Source organism: Cyanistes caeruleus, chromosome 3, assembly GCF_971803275.1.
Source record: "Cyanistes caeruleus chromosome 3, bCyaCae1.hap1.1, whole genome shotgun sequence".
Taxonomy (NCBI): Eukaryota; Metazoa; Chordata; class Aves; order Passeriformes; family Paridae; genus Cyanistes; species Cyanistes caeruleus.
In genome coordinates this window covers 38,097,139-38,119,164 of record NC_141703.1, presented here as the reverse complement: position 1 = coordinate 38,119,164, position 22,026 = coordinate 38,097,139, and the positions used below count along the sequence as shown (strand labels likewise).

Sequence of the window (22,026 nt, the reverse complement as noted above, 5' to 3'; positions counted from 1 at the left end):
CATGAAAATGACATTAGCCCTTTCTGCTGCAGTGTTTCACTTGAAGGTGTTACTGAGCTGCCTGACTGTTGTGTTACTCCAACTGGAGCCACAGTCCACCTCCATTAGACTTAGACAAGACTAAGTGACCTTCTTTGAAAATATAATAGTCAGTATTTCACTTCACATTTATATTAGGTTTCTATAACTGCAGTTGTTGCAACTGTTCTGGTCCAAAAATAAAAATAAAAATCAGTGTTCCAATAATGTTTTTAGCAACTCATTTACCATATTTGGGTGTGGTAATGAAGCCTGCTCACTTAGAAGTATTTCTTGTAGTTATATGTGGTTTAATATTCTTTTCTGTTAATAATATAATGGAAAGTACTGTGATTTAAAAGAAAAAAATAAAAATGGAAATCCTGTTTCTATTTAAATACAGAGAAAAATATTTGTTTCATTTTCTGTGGTGTTCTGTATCAGGGATCCTGTGTTATGCTGCAATTTTTCATAATTATATTACACTTTTAAAACTTTTTATTTTTCATCCATTTAAAATACATGATATTTTATTAGTTTGAGAAACTTCTGTTCCTGAGGTGCCAAATTTTGCTTGGGTCTGGCCTCAGTTTGCCCTTCAGGAACATCATCTATTTGTAATAGTCTGTAAATAAGAACCAGCTCCCTTTGTAATGATTACTTCACCATTTTCATTGTGCTGATGAAGTTCATTAACCTAGCTTTTTATAAATAAGCATTTGCAATGGAATTTGTTCGTGATTTTAACTGTTTTATGTTGGGTCTGAAATACTGACAGACCACTTCTCAGTAAATCTGCTTTATGTGTGTATTTAATGGCCTTCTGCCAGTGTTCCCTCTCAGTTTACAAAATCAAGTTGCACTGGTGGTGCATGAGAAATCCACTAATCAGAAAAAAAAAATAAATTGCTGGTTTTCTTCCCTGCATCTTACAGCTCCATACTTTCCCAGATACTCCTACTGCTTGTTCCCTTCTTCCCTGTCCATGCTCCCAAATTATCTCAGTCCCTTCATTTCAACTGTCTTGCCCTACAGAACAGATTGTATAGGAAAATAGTCACTGGTATGTATAATTTGCTTCCCAGGTAACTGATTAGCTAAGGAATTATTGCCTCTGATGCAGAAATATTATTCAAAGCCGCAAAATGTAGTTCTGGCTGGGAGACATTTCTCACTTTTTTTATTTCTATTCTCCATTCCTGTATTCTTATCTATATTTGTTGTCACTTTCCCCTTCTTTCTGGCCAAATTTTCTACTCAGTTTATTATTCAAAATATTTTCATTTTTTAGTAATCTTTTTACAAATAATTTTAAAAAAATTCTATTTTATCTTTCCCCTCCCCTTCTTTAAAGCATGAATTATGGCTTCTAGTGTCTATTTCTCACCAATGCTCTAGGGCTTCTTTGACCTATCCCTCACTTGTTTTTTGTACATCATTGGGGCACTCTGTTTAACACAAGGAGGGAAGTGGAGAAGGCCATCCTGTTGGGAAGCTGATGTTGTCCACCCATCAGCCTTGCTGTCCATAGCACACACCTCACACTGAAGAGGTCTGAAGCTGTGACCACAGTCAGTGTTTTCTGCTTGTCTTGCTCATAACCAACCTTGCTGTCATTACAGGCCATGGTATCTGCTCGTGTGGCCGATGCATTTGCCAGGATGGGTGGTTTGGAAAGTGGTGCCAGCACTCAAGGAAGTGCAACATGACGGAGGAGGAGAGCAGAAGTCTGTGCGAGTCAGCGGATGGCATATTATGCTCCGGGAAGGGTAAGATCTGGCAGCTGAGCTACCCTGTGTCAGCGCCTGACAGAGGAAAATAATCACATTCTGGAAGACTAATGTGCACGGCAGGGGGTTGTTGTTTAGTAACCCTGTCTTTCAAAGGCACTCATTATTAAAAGGATGTTAAGGGATGCTCTGTAATGCACTTCCATTTTGTCAGACACCCACCCCAGCTGTAAACGTTCAGCAGCGTTGCTCTCCTATGCAATTTAGGTTAGTAGCATATAATTTCCTGTGTGTGTTTAGCTGATGGTCTGTGTGGAACAGCTGTCCATTGTAAACTAACTGTTAGTGCTTCCACTTTGGGGGAGAAGGGCCCTACCCATAGTAACACTCAAGTGGGGAAGAAGGCAAATGTAATATGTTGGACAGCAGTAAGTGGAGGAAGGTGTTTAAAAGCAATTTGGTGTCCTTAATCACCCTGCTTCCCAAAACAGCTGCAGAGGAAAAGTAGATATCTGCAACCCCCACAAATGAATCCTACAAACTTTCTCATTTACTAATTTTCATTCAGGTGGTTGCATCAGCTTCAGCTCAAAAAAATTGCCATAGGGAAGAATAAAAGTTAGAAAATCTTGATAATTATCTGAAATTATTCTCTGAGGTTCTTACCTTGCAGTCTTTCAGGCTAGGAAATTGCATTAATGGAAAGAGGGAGCTTTTTAGCTCCCCTGTAGTGCAAATTGACTATTTTTGTATATAATATGTCTGAAAGAGAATAGACAAAAAAGAGACTGGTTGGAGGCGAGAATGCACTCAATCCAGATTCTAGGTGCCATTTTCTGTATTTCTATGTCCATTGCATACAGGGAAGAAATCTGCCAGCTAGAAAAAAACAGTTATAAACCTTCTACATGAGGCAGATTTCCAATTTTCCCTTTGGTAAATTTTATTTCAGTGAAAAGGAAATTTAAATGGGGTTTCCCAGCCCAGCCTTCCACCATCTGTATTATCACTTATCAGAATTCTCCCTATTGCACCATTTCACTATGTTTTGGGGTTTTTCTTTTTCCTCAGTTGATGCAATGCCATAAAAAATGAGAAAGTTGCACAGTTTCTCTGTTGTTTTCCAAATGGGAATATCTTTAAGTGCATGTGTAAGAGGATGGGTTACTGGAGAAAGGGAAACTACTCTGTTTTACTGCAGAAGCTAACTTTTTTTCTCTTAATGTGTGCCTCACTGAGATTTTTTATATAAACCATGAAGGTGAGGGAATATGCTTGGTATCAATAAAATGCACTATGTAAGATTCTGTATAAATATAAAAATGAAAAATTATGTTGATTTTTAAAATGTTTGTATTATCTGTTATCTTTTTCTATGAATGGCTGAATTTCTACTTATTCCAGCCTGTGGGTCTTACTGTGAGAACAATTGGCTTTGAACATGTGTTTCAAGGGTACAATTTACTTTAAGGCTTTGGGAGTAGATAATCCATCAGGAATTTGCAGAGATATCAGGGATTTTTTACCTCTGTTGGCTATGCTGCTGGGGCATGGTTTGGGATTTGGTCACTTATATAATCTGTAGCAGCCTGAAAGATGCTGTAGAATTGTCCTTTCCCACCTGACCCATTCTGTGATTCTGTGGCTGTAAATCCATACTCAGCAACAGTGGTGGGATATTTTTTTAAATTTTTTTGTTTGGTTGGGTTTTTTTTTTTGGTTAAGTTTCTTTGGCCCCTAAGCACCTATTAGCTTCCAACATCATGAAAGGTTGCCCTGAGGACAATCAATATAAAAAAGCTGTGTCAAATTTGATGCAATTGCAGCTGTATTGTAGGAACAGCAATTCACATGTAAATGCTTGTCCCACTAGAGAAATCACCTCCATAAGACATATTCAGTAGTGTGTGGCCTGCCTCTTTGAGCAGGATGGGGATCACAGGAAAAGACAGACTAATTACTGATAACTTCCATTGCTAAGCTCTTTTTCTCCTTTATTTGTTTTATTTTTTTTTTCAAATCTATTCTTGATGCTAAGATATGTATCTGGAAATCATGTCCTACTAGATATTCATAGTTTAAAACACTGTTCATAGATAGTGAAGCACTATCTGGGAAGCCAAATGGCAAATTTTTCCTTCTGATTCATTACAGTGAGAAAAAAATAATGATTACTCCTCAAATAAAAGGGAATTTTGAACCTGTACAATAATGGTGGTTATTCCATTTTTGTTGGAAACCTAGCCATGATATGCAAGCGCTAAAATGGATAAAATGAGGATAGCTTGAGTTTCTGTGTGTAGGTTTAAATGGACTGTGAGGAGTCCTGGTTTTTAGCAGATAACTGCTGAACGCTATCAGAAAATTGCACTCTGTAATGTAAGCAAAGCTTGGGCATCCACATTCCTGGGCTGTTTTCAGAATCTTGGCTCAATGACTTGTGCCACCTGTAGCAAAAGCTCTTCCCAAGGAAAACAGCAACACCCACCACGCTGCTGCCTCCCTGGCAGTAAAGATAGGGCTGTACATGGTGACTGCAACGGTGCAGGATGTGGGCAAGGTAATGAGCCAAATCCCATCCAAGAGGATCTGGCTGGGATCCCAGGAAACACCCTGCAACTCATTAGACTCGGTTAAACTGAGGAGCCTCCCAGAGCAGCATGCCCTGTTCAGAGAGAAGACTCAATACATTTCCCTAACAGATTTTTGCTCCAGTTTGGAGCTTATCTTCCTTGCTTGACTTGGTGTTAAATTTGCTGTATCTTCTGCAAAACAGTTTTAAACATCATGGGCATCCCTCAGTAGCAGCACCAGTGCTTGCTTATGCAGAATCACTTCAAGCTCCTTACAGTGTAATACTCTTAATAACTGCTTTAATTTCACTCAAATACTCATACTAGTCCTCATTATTTTCAGCTGTCAGTACCTTGCTGTTTGTATAAGCAGAGGTATTTGGTTTAAATTGCCCTCAAGTATACCTTAGTGTACCTCTTGTAGAGCAACCCTGTGATATGTATACCATCCTCCACTGCCTCCTTGTACAGCAGCATTTTTGATCCTTGTATGCAATGTCAATATTTCCTATGCCAGTGGCCCAGTAAGCAGCATTCAGAACTCACAGAAAATGTTGATGCTTAATCAAATGCTTCCATCCTCAACTGTTCTAATCACTAGCTCTTCCTGAATATATTTACATGTTCCATATGTTACAAGTTAAAGCACTTCCCTAAAATCAGAAAATTAGTTAATTTTTGTGAATTTAAACTAAGCATTAAATTACATATTTAATTAAAAATCAGCACTCTGCCGAGGCTGTTCTGAAGTTTTCAAGAATTAAGCTTCAGTATTTATAGGAAAAGGAATGGAAAATTGCTTGATATCAACAGATGCAACTTTTTTCTTTAAGTGTATTAGGATTATTAGTGTGGATTTTATTCAGAGGTCACTGAAAGAACTGGAAAGATGGAAAAGCACGATTTTATAGGCTTTGGCTCAGGCCCTGTTGAGTAACCCATACATTCTGTTTAGGTTATATTCTGACATAACCAAGCTTACTTCTATATATTTTTTCCTTTAATAATGCATTCAACACATTGATGACTTTTTAATAGAATCGTTCTGGAAATTTTGCAGGAGGCTGGGATTTTCAAGTGCATTTAACTAATTTATAAGCATCTTCTGTAAAAGGTCAACAGTTTCTTTGGTGACTTTTTTTTAACTCAGCCCCTATTAGTTGAAAATGTTGCATGCTATAGTTTATCTGGGTTTTAATTTTTTTAAAAACATTGATTTCTGCTGTTACCTGTGGGCTAGGTCCACAAAAGAATTTTTGCTTAGCAGTTAGTAAGATTCCTCACTTCAGTCTGAAATCTGTATAGGACCAGGGTGCTGAAGATGAGATCTGTAAAAGCCAAGTCTCTTCAGCCAGGTGCTGAAGTCATTCAGGGGGAATTACCACATCCTTACAGCATTTCTAGTTGCAGCAGAGCCTCTCTCACACACTCTCAGACTACAGGCTTCCTGACACATGATTGTCTGGGGGCACCTGTCACTTTCCAGGATTCAGAGCCACAAACTTTCTCCAGAGGGTAAGGATATCTCAGAAACTTCACCTCAAGGGAGGTTTCTGGTGCTCCATGGGTTATGGCATCACCTGAATTTGACCAGTCCCTGCTTTGCCTGTGAGGGTATGGCCTGGCATCCTTGAGGAGAAGGAGAGCAGCTTGTCTCAGAAAGGGTACACTGCACCAACGAGCCAATTGCTGAGCTGCCATTATGTGCAGAAACTCCTTCTGACCTAGGGCAAATGTTCAGTAATTCTGTGAGGTGGGGAGGCTTCATTTGTGGTGATGAGGATTTTGGGGGTCCACAGATGTTAGTCTTGGGCACTGCTGGTCTTTTGTGAACTCACCTCTATAAGCTCTAAATGAGGAGGATTATTTTCTTCCTGGGTATGATTTTATTGCCTTCAGTAACAATGGGTCAGGGACAATTTGAGCTTTGCTAGTAGAAAAAAAAATAAAAAATAAATAGAAGCTACTGGGGAGAGAAGTCCTGATTGTAGGTCTCTGAAACCAAAAGAAAGCTTCAAAATGTGAGTCCTGATTAATTGAAATAGCAGGATCAAAGCATTAGTACTAACATCCCACCATACTCTAGCTCATGCCAAAAGAATCCTTTCATTCAAAAGGCTTTTAGCTTGATTATTTTCTTTTATGCAACAGCCTCTTAGGCAGCAATTTTGTGCACATGCATATGTGCGTATGTGTGCATATGTGTGACTTGGGTTGTTATTTTCTAGTCTGAATGTGCCAGTACTCTTTGTGAGTAATAATTTTTGTGATTTCAGGCTCCTGCCACTGTGGAAAGTGCATCTGTTCACCCCAGGAATGGTACATTTCGGGTGATTTCTGTGAATGCGATGACAGAGACTGTGACAAACATGATGGTCTCATTTGCACAGGTGCAGTACAGGCTAACACTTAATTGCTTCAGGAAACAAACTGAGTTGATGGAAATTATGTTAGACAAAGACCAGCTTCTTCTTTCCCCACTGATAGAGGAAGCGTATTTTCTGGTTATTCAAAACTGCTATAACTGTTTCTTCATGCAACGCAATGATCAAATTAAGGTTTCAAAACAACAGTTAAAAGCTTGACTATGAATTTAAACAGCTAAGCCAGCTATGGAATCCATCAACAATTCTCTCTGTAATAGACTACAAGTTACTGGTTTTTTGGCAAATGTCAGCATTACAGTCATGAGGATTCCTTAGCCTTTGTTCTTTTACTGGACAATCCACATGTGTAATGAATTTAAGTCACAGACAAAATTCACTTGTTTGATGATCCCAGGTGGGTTAGGGACATAGCTGCGTGGGTTAACAGAGCTTCCTAGCAATCAGACAGTTGTCGGTGGGAGGCTGGAATAGCTGATAGCTTTTCTTATGATGTGATGGTAAATGATTCAAGCAGCTTCACCTTAACCTTGTCTGAATATGCAGGTGGCAGATGTCGATAGAAATGGGCAGGCTGCCAACAAACCCTCGTGACAAGCATAGTGACAAGAAGCAGCATGGGAATTGCTAAATTAACTCACTGGCTGCTTCCTGTTACAAATCTTAATTTTAGAAAATCTTTGCTGAGCAATTATTAGATGTGGAAGAACTCTGCAAGCCAATTAGAGTGAGAGTGGGAAGGCTGACACTAGTAAATTGTGTCTTCCAGCTAGCTCTGTTAGCAAGGGTCATTTTCTGCAGGCAACTAACTAGTATGGCAGGAACAGGAACCTTATCTGTAGCTCTAATGCCTAATCATGGATCTTCATAAAGTCAGAAGGAAGAGGGGTTTACATAGATACAAAGGATAAAGAGGTCTCAAGCTAAACATCCAAGGGTCATAAAAAATATTTAAATAAAATTAATAGATGGGACTCAGCTGTTTCCCTGCTGCAGTATAGGGCCAGGACATTTTTCACTTAATAGAGAGTTTGAGATAGGATTTATTTATATGGCACTTCTGAGATTTTAGGTTTAACTTTTTTCATGCTCAAAGTCATGGTTTTATTGCTATTCTGCTGGTAGCTTTTAATGGCTTTTTCTTTATGAATAATAGTTAAAAGTAATCTTGTTTTATTTCGTACCTGGAGGCACAGTGTGAACACTTAGCCTCACCAGCTGGGTACAAATGCTGGTGTGCACAATCCCACTTTCCCGTACACAATTTCAACATTTGCAATACTGCTGATGGAATTATTGAGAAGATGCTATTAATCCCTTGTAACTATAGGTGTGGGGAGGCTTCTTAATGCAAGGGTGCAGTTATTGCTCCCTTCCAAAGGGAAAAGGGGTAGGGGAACAGTAAAAGAACAATGCATCTACTTCAGCATAGCTCTTTACTTCCCATAAAACACATTATAATGTAGTACATTTCAATTATGATAATTGCACTTTATTCATTCTATTCTAGGTAACGGTGTTTGTAGCTGTGGAAACTGTGAGTGCTGGGAAGGATGGAATGGAAATGCTTGTGAAATCTGGCTGGGGAGAGAATATCCTTAATGAAGGACGCCAAAGATCGAGGAGAGGTTTTTTTGTTTGTTTTTCTTTAGGCTGCTAGGACATTTAATTTCAGAAGTGTCTGGGTGTGGGTATGCATGAACGCACACATAAACGGTTGTAAATACCTTAAAACACATTTGAGGATCTGCTCCCTAAAGAAATGCATCAGAAAACTAAACAAGGGAGCAGGACAGCCCGAGCTCTAGAGGGTGAAGCCATAAAATACTGGCCCTATGGAACTTCTCCAGAGATTTTTTGTAACTTCAGTCAAACAGATATTTTACCAATAATGACTACTTTTTTGAGCAACCTGAGACAAAGGTGTAAGAAATCCCTTTTTTAAACATTATTTACTTGGTTGTCGTGTCTTATCATTATGCAACAATACACATGTAGAGGAGTAGCAGTAGTGGAATATTTGTCAAACAATTAGTTCAATCTGTTTTATGGTGTGTGAAAAACACATTATTTGGCCCTTTTTTCTCTTCAACATTCCTGATTATGAACCAACTCATAAATTGAGAGAAACTGTAAAGAAGCCTATAAAAATATTAATGATTTTTTTTTGGTCAAATAATTGCGTGACTGAGGTCCAGTTATGTTACACTCATAGGCTGAAGACCCAAAGTGTTTGAATGGAACCTTTTCCACAAGAGAACTTTTCGTTTCTGTGGTTGATAAGTCAGTAAGTTGGTTGTCTAATCTACATATTACAATACTTTCAAATACATAATCTATAGAAACATATGGAATGAAACAAATAAAGATATAAAAGTATGATTGCCTATTCTGCATATGTGTTCTGCAACTCACATGTACTTTTGTTGTGCTGTTCTATGTATCTACAGTTACCTCCTACATGTAAAGCAAATGAAAATTTTTTATATTAGTAACTTTTAGGATGAAAATTCTGTCTATTTTTAGAAATTACTGTTCAGGACAAATTGCCATGGCACACATGGAATTCACTGAATTTAACTGCTTTCACAGAAGCGGGGAACATGAACATCAACTTACTTGAAAAATGATCTGTGCTGTGACATAGCTTGGTCTCAGCCAAAGGTGTCTGGACAATGGCAACAAAGTAACTGAAGTTTTAATACAGTAAATACAAACAAAGCAGTGGTATGAACAAAAATTTTATTTTTATTTTCCAATGGTGAAATGCTGCTCAGTGTGAAATTCACATTGAGTTATGAACGATGCACAACTATTGGGACTTCCCTAACTTATTTACATATGAGTCTCTTATTTTTTTGTACATGTAGATTTGGCAGCCCTTGAATTCTTTAGAGCAAAAAAAAAAAAAAAATACATTTTAGTTTCAAAAGTGTTTACATTTTGTGAAACCATGATTGAGCAAGAAATTGATTAAATGGCTCAAAAATACTTCTTTTAGATAGCAAACTTTAACATTGTGGTTTAGGTGCCAAGGTCCTGATTTTTTAAGAGGTACATGACTCAGAAATAATGGAACTACGTATTAACAAAAAGAATGTATTTCCATTATTAGTCTAGAAATTACTTTTCTTTTAGAAAGGACAGTTTTGAAATAGGAAAATACAATGGTACAGAACATGTAATAGAATGCAAAATTTCAAATTAATTTATTTAACTGCTTTATTATTCCCCTGTCCCATATAGCTTGCTCTTTAACTACCACTTTTTTCCCCCCTTAACCTGGCTTCTTTCTTTCTGAAAATGAAGCTTGTGAAGCCCATATTCTCAGGGAGTACCATTAACAAACATCCAACTTATATATAAGCTATGCAGATAAATAACTAGACTTACATCCCAAAGCTGCTAGCTACTCTCTTATCAGATAACCAAAGTATCAGGCAGAGTTTTAAATTGTATTCATAAAGCATAAAGAATCTTCAAAGTAAAATTCATCTTGAAATTTTAATTTGTATTTTATACTTAAAACCCTTAAACTGCATGGGGCTCAACAGGAATCCTTTCTTAAGTTTTAGCATGTATGCATTTTGCCAACCCTAGTGTCTGGAGAGCACAAATTGTTGCTTTTATTTATATTTATGAATAATGAATACCGCTGACCTGAATCATCTCATAATCACTGGGTTTTTTTCATATACATTCATCTGCTGAATCAGAGTGTAAACAATGAAGGATACAAAGTTCTCCTTGCTTTCCTCCCATTTGTATTTAGTACTGTATTAAGAAAATACAACATAATCAAAACCCTTATCTGGTATCAGTAGGTCCTTTTGACTTGTTTCATGGCATCAAAACGTTTATATATACTGTAGATCAGCTGTGGTATTTCATGTACTCATTCATATATAAAAGAACAATTGTTTAGGTGGTTCCAGTGTTGTATTTGATGCATTTTACTTTGTCATTTGCTTTAATTTTAAATTTATAGATTTAAAGAGTATAAAGTAATTTTTATTTCTACCTTGATTTTTTTTTTTTTTTAAACCAATCAGCTCCAACCTTTTTGACTACTGGATGGATTATGTAGCCATAGCATTTCAAAAAGTGTTATCCAAGTTGTATATTAACGTACATTTGGAAAAAAACCCCTGGAATATCTAAGACGGCTACTCTCAGTGGTTCATTTAAATGCAATTATCAAACAAAATGGTGCTATTACTATAAACCTTAAAGTATTAACTAAGACTACTAAAAATGTAATGTACACATTAATTCTTTTCCAAATTTTCTTCTGTTTCCTATAATGTTGCTTGAACATTTCCCCTACTCTTCATGCTGAGGTAACTGGTGATGTGACACTCAGCATATCGTGTTTGTGGCTCATTTCCTCCCTAGCAAAATGAAATCAGAAGGAATAAGATTATAATTCCACATATTCTAATATAATATCTGTAATAATAAATTATCTTTTTTCCTTATCCATTCCCTGTGATGGAAATTTGAGATACATAAACTGTAAATGCAGGAAGAGGCATAAGGAAGTGAAACTTACTGCTTGATATTTCATAGGTAGTGACTGTAAAAACCTGCTTCCAGGCCTGTGGCAAACAGCAAAACCAAATTGGATAAATGGGGACTTTTTACTGATTAGGTTGATAAACCTTATAAACAAAAAGATACTATAAACTTGTTTTCTTCTTATGTGAGAAAGAACACAATCCAGAAGTGTGCCAGTGCTTCTATAAAAGACTTGCAGGATTATATCTATTGTGTATAACATATCTGTAATATAACCTATAAAAAACCTGTGGATTCATTTGCTTCTAAAATTTATTAACCTGCTTGTGGTCCTTTTTTATTTTCCACTGTCTATGTTGTTTCTTAGAAACACATAGATGCATTTAATCATGTACTTGCTCTCACTTTTTTGGTGCATTGCCCTTGCTTCTTTGCAGACTGGCATCTCACTTTGTAGCTAAATGATACAGCTAAATGATACTGGGATGAAGAAAGCTAAGTTGAATATTTCTGTGACTAAGTAATTGAACAAAAAATATATTACATCTTCAAAAATAATTCATAGCATTTGCATTAGTCATCACAGAAAAAAACCCAACCCTGTTATTAAACATTTTGGAATGCATTGCATGAAATATGAATTTATCTAAAGGGCCATTTAAAAGAAAGAGAACCTTCTTACTTAGTCTAATTTTGCTTCCATTCCCATTTGAATGTATCTGAATAATGTATTCTTTATACCAACAAACAGATGGATCATCATGATACACTTTTACTGCATGGACCAAACTGCCTGCTTTCATACCTCATTGCTTAAACTAGTTTTAAACCAAGAGAAAAAGTTTCCCTGATATGTAAAGCCGGGGTTCTTAGTCTTGTTTCAGTTTTATACCAAAGTGAATTGCTTTACTTTATACCTGGTGAAGGGGAGGGGCTGGGAGGGGTTTATTAAGAACCAGCATTAATGAAAATGACAGTATATTAAAAATCAATTGAGAATGGCTAAAAAACTAGCAAATTAAACAGAAGCTCTGTTATGTGAACTACAAAGCACTTAAGAGGAGCTAGAGACCCTTCCGTAGGCTCTATTACGTGAACAATCTCATAAGGATTCTTGTGTATTTATAAAATTTTTGAAGTACAGCAAAATAGTGCTTTGTTGAAGTAGTTCATATCTCCTCAAAACTGGATCTCTAAAACTGTGCAGGTGTGACTGATTTTGCCAAATAGAACTGTAGCTGAAATACAGATCAAAAAAACAGAAGAAAATGACTCTGTGCAGTGTTAACATATAAAATGGCAAGATGAGGTTAGATTGCAGTGTGAACAGTCTCTCAGAGATTAGAGGAAACCCAGAAGAACAAAATACAATGCAAGCATGCAAAAGACCTGGAACGCTGCAGATTCACGGACAGCTGCACATGTAAGTACAAAAACCCCAATCTGTAAATACAAATTGATTCCATCAGGTTTACTATACAGTACTTAGTAGTAACAGACAGTTGAAAACAGCTTTCACTTAACAGCAAAATTAATTTTAGAGGGAAGAAAATGGTGAAGTCTCATCCTGGAGAACAGCAAGAGAGGTATTATATTAAGGAGCTGAAATTTTCTTTGGCATGGTAAAGGGGGAGAACTGAGTTTGCCAACCTATTTACATGAAGTTTCACCATCCTGTGGCCAATGCAATGATGCTTTGCACAGTCTACTTCTTACATAAACTTTTTTGTTGGTTTCCAGTATGCCTTCATATAAATGTTTTATTCATCATGTTGAATCTGTGTATACAACAAATAAGAATAAACACAAACTGTACAATGCAGACAAACTCTTTGCATATATGTATGTAAATTTGTAACACTGACCAACAGTTCTTTGACAGACACAACCTACAACATGCAGTTAGTTCATCCTTGTCATACTCTTCCCATGCAACAGATGAGACAAGACAAAATTAAAAGGAAAAAACAAAGCACAAAGATACCTTTGTTATGTTTAAACAGATTGTAGAAAAAAAATATCAGGACATTGATTCATTGGATTAAACACTCAAATGAATTTAGCCCACAGAAACAAAACCAGAAAACAATAATTAAAAAAAAGAAAAAAAAGAGCTGTATTTCCAGTATGTACTAACTGCTTAAAGGAATTAAATCTGGCTTTAATTATAGCCTCCCAAACTGGTTCACAGATCATAGTTACTCAGGACCAAAAGGTTAATGTTAAAAACAATTCTTACGTAGGATCAGGCAATGAACCAGATCCTCCTTGCACGGCTCAGCCAGGTCTCCAGCCCTGTCTCTCCTCAGGCTCTTACACTGGGTGAGTTAAAAGACAGCTGAATGGGACATGAACTCATGTATTCCCTCCTCATGTATCAGGTGAGAGAGAACGTAGCCTTCAGCTGTTTTATCTTACTTGAAGCACTGTGAAGTTCTCCTCTAACAATTGTAGGAAGGCCTGGGGCCATGGCAGGACCCAGCGGACAGGACAGTGTCAAGGCTGCTGCCCCTCGTGGGTCCTGCAGCGCAGAGCAAGCCCCCAGCTCACCATCTGAGTTGCTTTGGTTTGATTTTGTTTTCTCAGGGATGGTGCACAAATCCCACTGGACCAGATGGGACGAGAAGGGCACACCAAAGTTTCTAATAAAAGTGTTGTTTCCCCACGCACACAGATTTAGTGCTAGCAGGCAAGGGCACAGTCTCAAGTCAAAGTTTCTTTGCATTTTTATCACAGTTTTAGATTAGGTTTATTTTTTTTTTTTCTCTATATGGATAGAGGGCTTCATGCTTAACTCATTCCCTCCCTAGAAAGACCCAACATCAAGCATTATATCTTGCTGTTCTCATATCACACATACAAAAATAAGTCTGACCTACAGAAAAAAAGAAAAAGTTTACCTAGAATTTAGCAGCTTTACAGTAGCCTCCTTGAAGAGTGCACTAAATGTTGCTTATAAAAACAGAATGCATTTGAAAACGAGTATGAAGAGTTCATTCAGACTGAATCAGACTGTTCAGCTGAGCAGACAGGGAATTTGAAATAATCAGCAGTCTCTGTTAGGGACTCCAGCTCAAAAATGTGATAAAACAAATTGCCAGAAATACAGTGCTAAAAAAGGATGGTTTCCTCTTTTTGTCTTTAAATATCAAGGTAACAGCAAGAGGCCAAGAGAGTGTTGCCACACAGTTTTCCAGGCTGAGATACAGTTTGATCTTTGCTGCCATTTCTAAGAAACAAATTCCCTCTTAAGCATACAGAGAGTGCCCGTAATTTTCATCTTCTGAAAGCCTGTGACTAAGCGTGCAAAAAACTTCAGTGGCATCTCTGTGGCATTCTCTGAATCTTTCCCCCGCCCTCCTTCATCCCCCGCAACACTGGTTTAATTGTTCACAAGTGACAAACTCTAAGGGTTGATGTTGTTTCTGGTAATATGATCCAAGGCTTCAATTTTATGATGTTTTTTAAATTTTTCTAGGTTCATGTAGGAGAAAGTACAGTATATAGAGATCAAGGCAAGGCACCTTCAATCTAGCAATTTGGTGGGCATGTTATCCTAGGAAGCTGGGTGGAGGTACATACTGGGATATCAGTGAAATACATAGGACCGGACTTTGCATGCTTAGCTAAAAATAAAAATAAAGTTTTGTAATATGTCCAGTTTTAAAACTTCTTTTTTTTTAAAACACCAGAAATATTAAACTATAATTTTTAACTACCCTTTGCATTGGTGCTGCAAAAAAGAACACAACAACATCCTTGCCCATGCTTTGCTAAGTAGGTGTGGGATTCAGCCAAAAATAACAATGGCATTAAGTTCAGTTCCTTAAAAACAGGAAAGGATTATATTTGAAATGGAGTTAGGTAGCACAATTCTGATTAGTCTTACTTTTTTTTTTCTTTTACTGGTGGTGGTTGTTTTTCAAACAATGAAGATTTAGTAGATGAAAAATGAGCCTTAATTCAGACCTACAAGGCCTACAAAATTCTTTGGACCCACTTTTCCAAAAATGAGTGGGTCTTGCTCGCTGGGCAAGGCAAATGTTACCATTACCAGTAAGCCTGTGATATGTATAAAACACACACACAAAAAGAAACTATAGGGGGATGCCAAACACACGTTTCAGAAAACTCCCCGTTGGTTGTGTTTGACACTCTTCCCTCCACTTTAATGCCAACCTCAGAAGCACAGTATCTGTTACTAAAGAGTATTCACATTTAATCAATATTTTAAGCCAGAGACAACGATCCTATTCTTTATAGATATAATTTGTAATAATAGATTTTTGAAGGCTTCCTGATTCCCTGATTGCTTTCAAAACTAAGCCACCGGCAACACTTAAGTTATAGAGAAACACAATCCCTGCAAAAGGTCACAAACAGTGGAGCGAGCAGCCTTATAAAAAAGGGAAGAAGAGAAATCCATAATAGCACAGGTTTACAGCATCTAACTAGAAATTACTTGATTATTTGTGTGCTACAAAATAGAACTTAAACACATGGATTTTGCTGAAACTGGACTCAAAAAGGGATTATGGGCAATTGTCAGCAGGCAAGGTATCAAGTGTACTTGTGAAGTATGTCATTCACATGAAGTGTCACAGTCACAGAAAAGATATTAAAAAGGCATTCCAATATCTGGTAGGGCATTCCATGGTCTGAGTTTAGCTGGTTCATCCAGGTGTCTTCTCGTTGTGGTGGAGCTACATGTTGAGATTTATCCACTTGCAACAACTCAGTTCAGAAACAGCAACGGGCAAGCTGGTGACTTGCCACAAGCTGATCCACAGACACTGCCGAGGGGAAGTCTGGCAAGGATAAATCACTCAACTGTACTTGGGACTCAGTAAAGTCACAACACCTGTGAGGATCTGGCTATGTCGTCTTGCTCTTGTTCACTGGTTTGCCGCCATTCATTATTGCAGATGCACTTGTGCTTTTACTTGGAGTTACCCCAGCCTTTGGCACTGTTTCTCCAATATCATGCAAAGATGGTTCTCGATACATGGCAACTGAGGGGAAGGAAGAGAAAAGGAGAGGCATTTTTAACAATGTATCACATGCGAGAGTTCATCTCAAATAGGATTAATTTTCTATGTTCCTCTTGCATATCAGGGAAGCTTTATTTTGACAGACACTGGTTTTACATCACTGATAAAATTGCTTAAGCCTCCAAAATTCTCACACTTCTTCTGCATCTGACTTAAAAATGCAGTAGGTGACTGCATTCTTGCTTGTTCAATGGATACTATAGCTTCTTGGAAATGAAAAAGTAGTGTTCTGTCTTTGCCGAAAGCACACAAAAATATACATGTGGATACACATGTGTATGTATATACAACACTTAAATAAATATTAAATAAACATGGAAGCTTTTAGAAGTAAAAAAATGTGATAAGACAGACTGTAAATAAAAAGTGGGTTCACACAATACAGTTGTCTAGACATAAATATTCTTTCTTAGTCATACATTGCAAGATTAGGCTAGGGTCCAGTTCTACAAAGTTACATGTACATCAGTCTCCCAAATCTGAGGGATTTGGCCATGGTCACTTCTTCAGGTGTATTCTGAAGAAATATCCAGGATATGTGGAGAATACAAAAGAGGTTTGGGGGTTTTCTTTCTCATTTCCAACATATGCAGTAGCCACTGATCTCCACTGATAGCAGAAGTGCAGAAAACTCCAAATTAAACCATTAACTTAATTCTTAGAAGAATTAGAAGTTTTTCCCTGGGCTTCAGTCCCTACCTAACCGCTTCAAATCTTTTGAGGGAAATACATGTATTCAATTACACAATTCCAGCATTAAGCTGCCTTAATGATTAATGCTCTTGGATAATTCAGTTTCATTTTCCACGTCACTGTATCAGGTAATATTTTCACTTATACTTAACTTCAGTTGCATTTATTTATATCAGACCAATGTTAAAAGAGGTGTCACAGCAGTCAAAGGAATGATTTCACACTGATTTCCAGACTGGGAGTGTGCTACCACAGAGAGCACAATTCCTTCATCCCTTGGCTAATTGGAGTAGGAGGCTGGAGCATCAAAGTAGTGACCTTGATCTTCAATGGTGTGAAGTTTCATAATAAATGTAAATGGCCCCACAGCATCATTAATTAATCAAATACTTGTTCTAACATTTCCAGTGACATAATCCAAATCCTTTTATAGTTTCTGAAAGACTGAAATTAAATGTCTTCTCTAGAGTACATAAGGCTGATTATGATATATATCTTCATAGTGGCCCATAAACGTGTTTAGGGCACTTTGATGATTAATTAAAAGAGCTTGGTGAGATAACATGGTGACCTACAAAATTATTATGCTGAACAGCACGAAATGAAACTACAAAGTAAGGAATTACATAGCAGAGCTGTCATATTTGATGATTCTCATAGGCAATGTAAATCAAGTTATTTCTAAGCATTGTCTAAGCTATTTCGATGGAGTCTGATCATCCAAACGTTATTTAAAAAAAGCAACTTCTTTCCAAGTTCATACAGATTTGCATTGCTTTAAAAAATGCACTGGTATTCCCTCCCTTTAAGTCTTAATTTAATATAGAGGGATCAAGATATAAATTATTAGTATTGTTGAGAGCTAATTAAACAACTGTAAACTTTCACAAGAAGGAAACTGGACTGCTAACAAAAGTATTACTCAGGTATGTGTTTTCAGATGGTAAGAAACGAGATAATTTTCAGAATGACTGAGGCTACGTGCAGCAATTAGAACAATGAGTACTGCCATCAGGACAAGAAGCAAAAGGTAGCATGGGTTAAGGCCTGCAGAATACATAGAATAACACAAAAGTTCCAAGATATAAATGGATTTTTCAGAGAATGTGACATTATTTTGGTATGTAAGATTACTTTGATTGTTACTTGCACCTATCTTGGTTTAAAGGCCAACTTACACGAGCTGAGTACATTACACCACTTGGCAAAGTAATACATCATGATTTATTTTATAGAGACCTTTATGTTTTGTATTAGAAAGCTTTTACTTTGAAATGCTGACATTTCATCCATTCCCTTTACTACTCCTAATCATGCCACAATATTCATTATTTCATTCTGCCTAATGAAAGAACTATTTTCTCACTGTAAGACTCACAAATCCCTAACAATGGAATATTTTAAAAGCAGCACAGTGCTCTTCCTCAAAAGATTTATTTTCTTTTTCTTTTCTTGTAGAATGACCTCAGTTCCTGGAAAAATGTTTTTACACATGTCCTTTGTAGCATCACTACACAGAAGCACAAAACTGCTCCGTGAAATTTGGGGAAGGGCAGTGGGATTGACCCTTGTGTGGGGCATGCACATTCAGCAAGGGCATTTTGGAAACCATTCCCGCTTGTGAAATCAACAGGGGAGTCTGCCAGAGATGGACTGAGCCTCACCTTCCAATGGCTTGGGTAGAAAATGAGCTGCTGGTTTTGTTTTCTTCACTCTGTTTCCTTTCATGACCTGCCCTTCTTTGTTCAGCCCCAAGAACCAGGCCCTCCCGGACTCCTGTTGTCTGTAGAGCATGGATGAGTAGATTACATAATAATTTTCAAAAACAGACTCCTTGAATTTGCACTCTGGTGTAAAAAGTTCCTGTGGGAAAAAAAGGAAATGTTAAATGGTATCTCTAAAGTGCAGGATTTGTTAACTTACAAATACCTTGTGAAAAGTTTTATATATGATTTAAGATAAGGTTCTGCTTTAAGACCAGGACTTCTGTCTTCCTCTGGAAGACCTCCAGTGAGCTTATTTCACTTCCCATGCATGCCTCAGTTTACCCATCTGTGCAACAGAGATAGTACATTTTAAAGTAGAAAGAAAGCCACACAGGCATAAAAGCACTATTTGAAATATGGGAATAATTATTGTTATTATGCTTATTTTTCTGATAGGATACTCTTACAAAGATTAAGAAAGTCTGTGCTAAAACAGCATTAATGAGATAACAGTTGTTCTGTCTTAACTGAATGCAGCAGGCTCCCGCTTGTTTACAATAATTAATATTAATGCTTAAAGTGCTACTACCAACATATTGTAATATATAGCATTCCCTGCAGTCCAGGAAAATACCACCACAGTCCAGGAATGTACCACATTTGATGTACAAATTTCTGGACAAAGAATAGTGATTCCTACTGGCATCCTCAGCATTCATTTCAAAACTGGTTTTTCTTTTTTTTTTCAGAAGTCACATCCAGTAACAGCAGTTCTCCTAAACTCTATATTGGTTAATCCAAGCATGAACTTCTGTAGTCCAGTAGCCAAATAATTGAAATATATATATATAATAATTAAAATATATGTATAAATATTTATTACAGAAGTAACCAACAAAATAAACAGTGTGAATATCCATCGAGATAGAGATTGCCAAAATTCATTGGAAAATCCCAGCAAGTTAATAAGCAAATAAATATACATTTAAAATATCACAAGAAAATAGGATTTTGTGTGAATGTGATTTTCCTTCTGTGGACCCATCTGCTGAAGCCTGTAGAAGAAATAAGACATTAAAGGAGGAGGTAGATGTGGGAAAGGGGGAAGTAGCTTGCAAAGATTTCAGAGCTCAAAGTTCTCAGCCCTGAATACTCTTTATATTTCTTTCAGTTATCTTTCCCAAAAAGGAAAAAAAAATCTGGAAACTTCACATCTTTTCACTTCTTCGTTCACGGTATTTTTTTTTTTCCATTTCTTTTTGTTCCTGGCCCCATGCAGTACTGAGTTAACACCCAGCAGGAAATGTATTTTCAGGGTCTCTATGCCATCCCCAGCTGTCTATATATTGTAAGAATTTCACAGCTGTTTCTGCCACAGATTTGCTTTCTGGAAATCACAGTTCCTCATACCAAAAAGCACAGATTAAAGACTTTTCTGAATGTGCACTGAATGTCACTTGGTGCACAACCTAGTTCTCCTAATGTGATGGGGTACATGGTATTTGTATTGCCATGGCTTAAGTTACCACCTGTAATCAAAGCTGTCTTGATGAACACCAGGCACACTATTAGCATTCCTAATCTTTGAACTTCAGATTAAAAAAAAATTAATGTATTTTATGCAGCAAGAGACTAAAAGCAGAGAACAGCTGGGAATATAATTTGTGAGCCTGCCCTGAAAGAGGTTGCTTTGGCTGTGTCAGCCAGTACGCTCAGTGTCTCTAGGTAACACTCACAGGATGCAAAAAAAATTCTGAATTGTGCAGTGGGCATCTCTTTGCACTACCACTTTTTTACCCACCACGTGTACCACTGCATACCAACTGCATATATATAGATATGTAAAAATGCAAAAATGCAAATAGAGTCTGTACTAGAAGCACTGAATACAAATGACAGGAAAACACCTTAACTGCACCTTCTCCTTTGCCATGGGGCTTTTTCTCTCTCTGTTCAAAACTTTAAGACATCTGTTGTTTGTGTTACTCTCCTTTCTCCTCCACTGATTTCAAGTCACAGTAGGGTTCGAGGAGACTCAAAATAAAACCAGAAGGCAGGGAGGCATGCTAGAGGGAATGCCTGTTAAATCCTAGCACAAGCATTTACATGCGAGTCATGTTCCTTGGCTGTTGAAACAGCAGATGCTAATCAGGAAATGCCTACACAGCTCTCCTTATTGCCTACTTCACTGAAAATGCTACCCCCTGTGTTCCCCATGAAGTTTTACTTCCTTGTAAAGCTCAATTACCATAAACACTACTTCTTAGCCAATACTCACATTTTTTGTGCTATAAACAAAAGCTGTTTGTCATTCTATGTTCCTCCGTACTAGAGCTGCTTGGCTGCCTCTGAACACTATTTGTATGTTTTCCCTAACAATATCCATTATGATAATTAAACAAGGTCCCTTCAATTCATATCCCTTCCCTGAATCAAGCCAGCCTCTTTCCTTTCTCATTTCTTTGGTATTGCAACAGTGGTTCTGACAGTGCACAGTATATGAAGTGGTAGGCATTTACTTTACCAAGTAAAAAAAAAATATAGATTTTGTCAATGCAATCACTTGGCTACTCCTATTGAAGACTAATAGAGTGGACAAACTGACATCATTACTACTATGTACCTACAGAAACCATAATAATAGTCTGATTTTTTTAATATTTTATTTTTATTTATTTATTTATTTTTAATACAAGGAAGAGCCAAACCCAAATACTGTATTCTGCCTGAAACTACTGCAGCTATCCTACTTCAGATGTCCGGGCAACAGCTTTGGACAGGGTTTGCATTCATCCAGTATATTAGGAGGTTATTCTGCCTGGGTTAAATTCTCATTCAAAAAGTCCCTTAAATATATGTTACTTTAAGGCAGACTAAAAGTTCCAGCACTGTGAGGAGTATTTGTTAATGAAAATTAGATACCTGACAATTACTATACTGAACTGCAGACACCAGTTCCTCTAAGGAAAGAGTTAATCAGGAGACTTCTGAAAAGGCCCTCTTCCCTGGGGCTCAGGTGAAATTGAATATTTCTAAGTTAAGACCAGTGCCTAAAGTCTTGCCTCAGACACCATCTCAGCTGGCTGAAAATCACTACTCTATTTTCTACAGTAAAGTAGCCATAACACCTAAGATGTTGTTTTTGCATTTACCTAGGTCAAATATAGATGTACAGGGTGTGTTATAAGGGAAACTGAGTGATGGGGACACTCCTCTAGGCTACCTCCCTCTCTGTATCCAACCTGAAGGAATCCAAATCTGCATCTGGCTGACATGAATAATTTAGATCTTCCCTGCAAGAATGACTTTTTGGGTTTTGATCACAGGACATTTTGTATTAGGAAGTGAATGCA

At 37.2% G+C, this 22,026-nt stretch overlaps 2 protein-coding genes across 6 annotated transcripts in view; one reads left to right on the top strand and one right to left on the bottom strand.

Moving 5' to 3' along the window:
* ITGBL1 (integrin subunit beta like 1) overlaps positions 1–9,084 on the top strand; it is a 124,398-nt gene extending 115,314 nt beyond the window's left edge. The window contains exons 9-11 of the mRNA XM_023947216.2: positions 1,641–1,787; positions 6,598–6,711; positions 8,216–9,084. Coding sequence (XP_023802984.2) covers positions 1,641–1,787; positions 6,598–6,711; positions 8,216–8,307 — 353 coding nt within the window. The 3' untranslated portion in view covers positions 8,308–9,084. The remainder of the gene's footprint in view (positions 1–1,640; positions 1,788–6,597; positions 6,712–8,215) is intronic.
* Positions 9,085–12,967: 3,883 nt separating this feature from the next.
* Positions 12,968–22,026, bottom strand: part of FGF14 (fibroblast growth factor 14) — a 374,566-nt gene continuing 365,507 nt past the window's right edge. For 4 of the 5 annotated variants that reach the window (XM_086880757.1, XM_086880760.1, XM_086880758.1 and 1 more), the window contains 2 exons: positions 18,632–18,830; positions 16,012–16,235 (listed from right to left, as the gene is read on the bottom strand). In XM_086880757.1, the coding sequence (XP_086736883.1) occupies positions 16,099–16,235; positions 18,632–18,830 (336 nt within the window). In that variant the 3' untranslated portion in view covers positions 16,012–16,098. Of the gene's footprint in view, positions 16,236–18,631; positions 18,831–22,026 lie in introns of all 5 variants that reach the window. The other variant, XM_086880759.1, reaches the window with a different exon arrangement.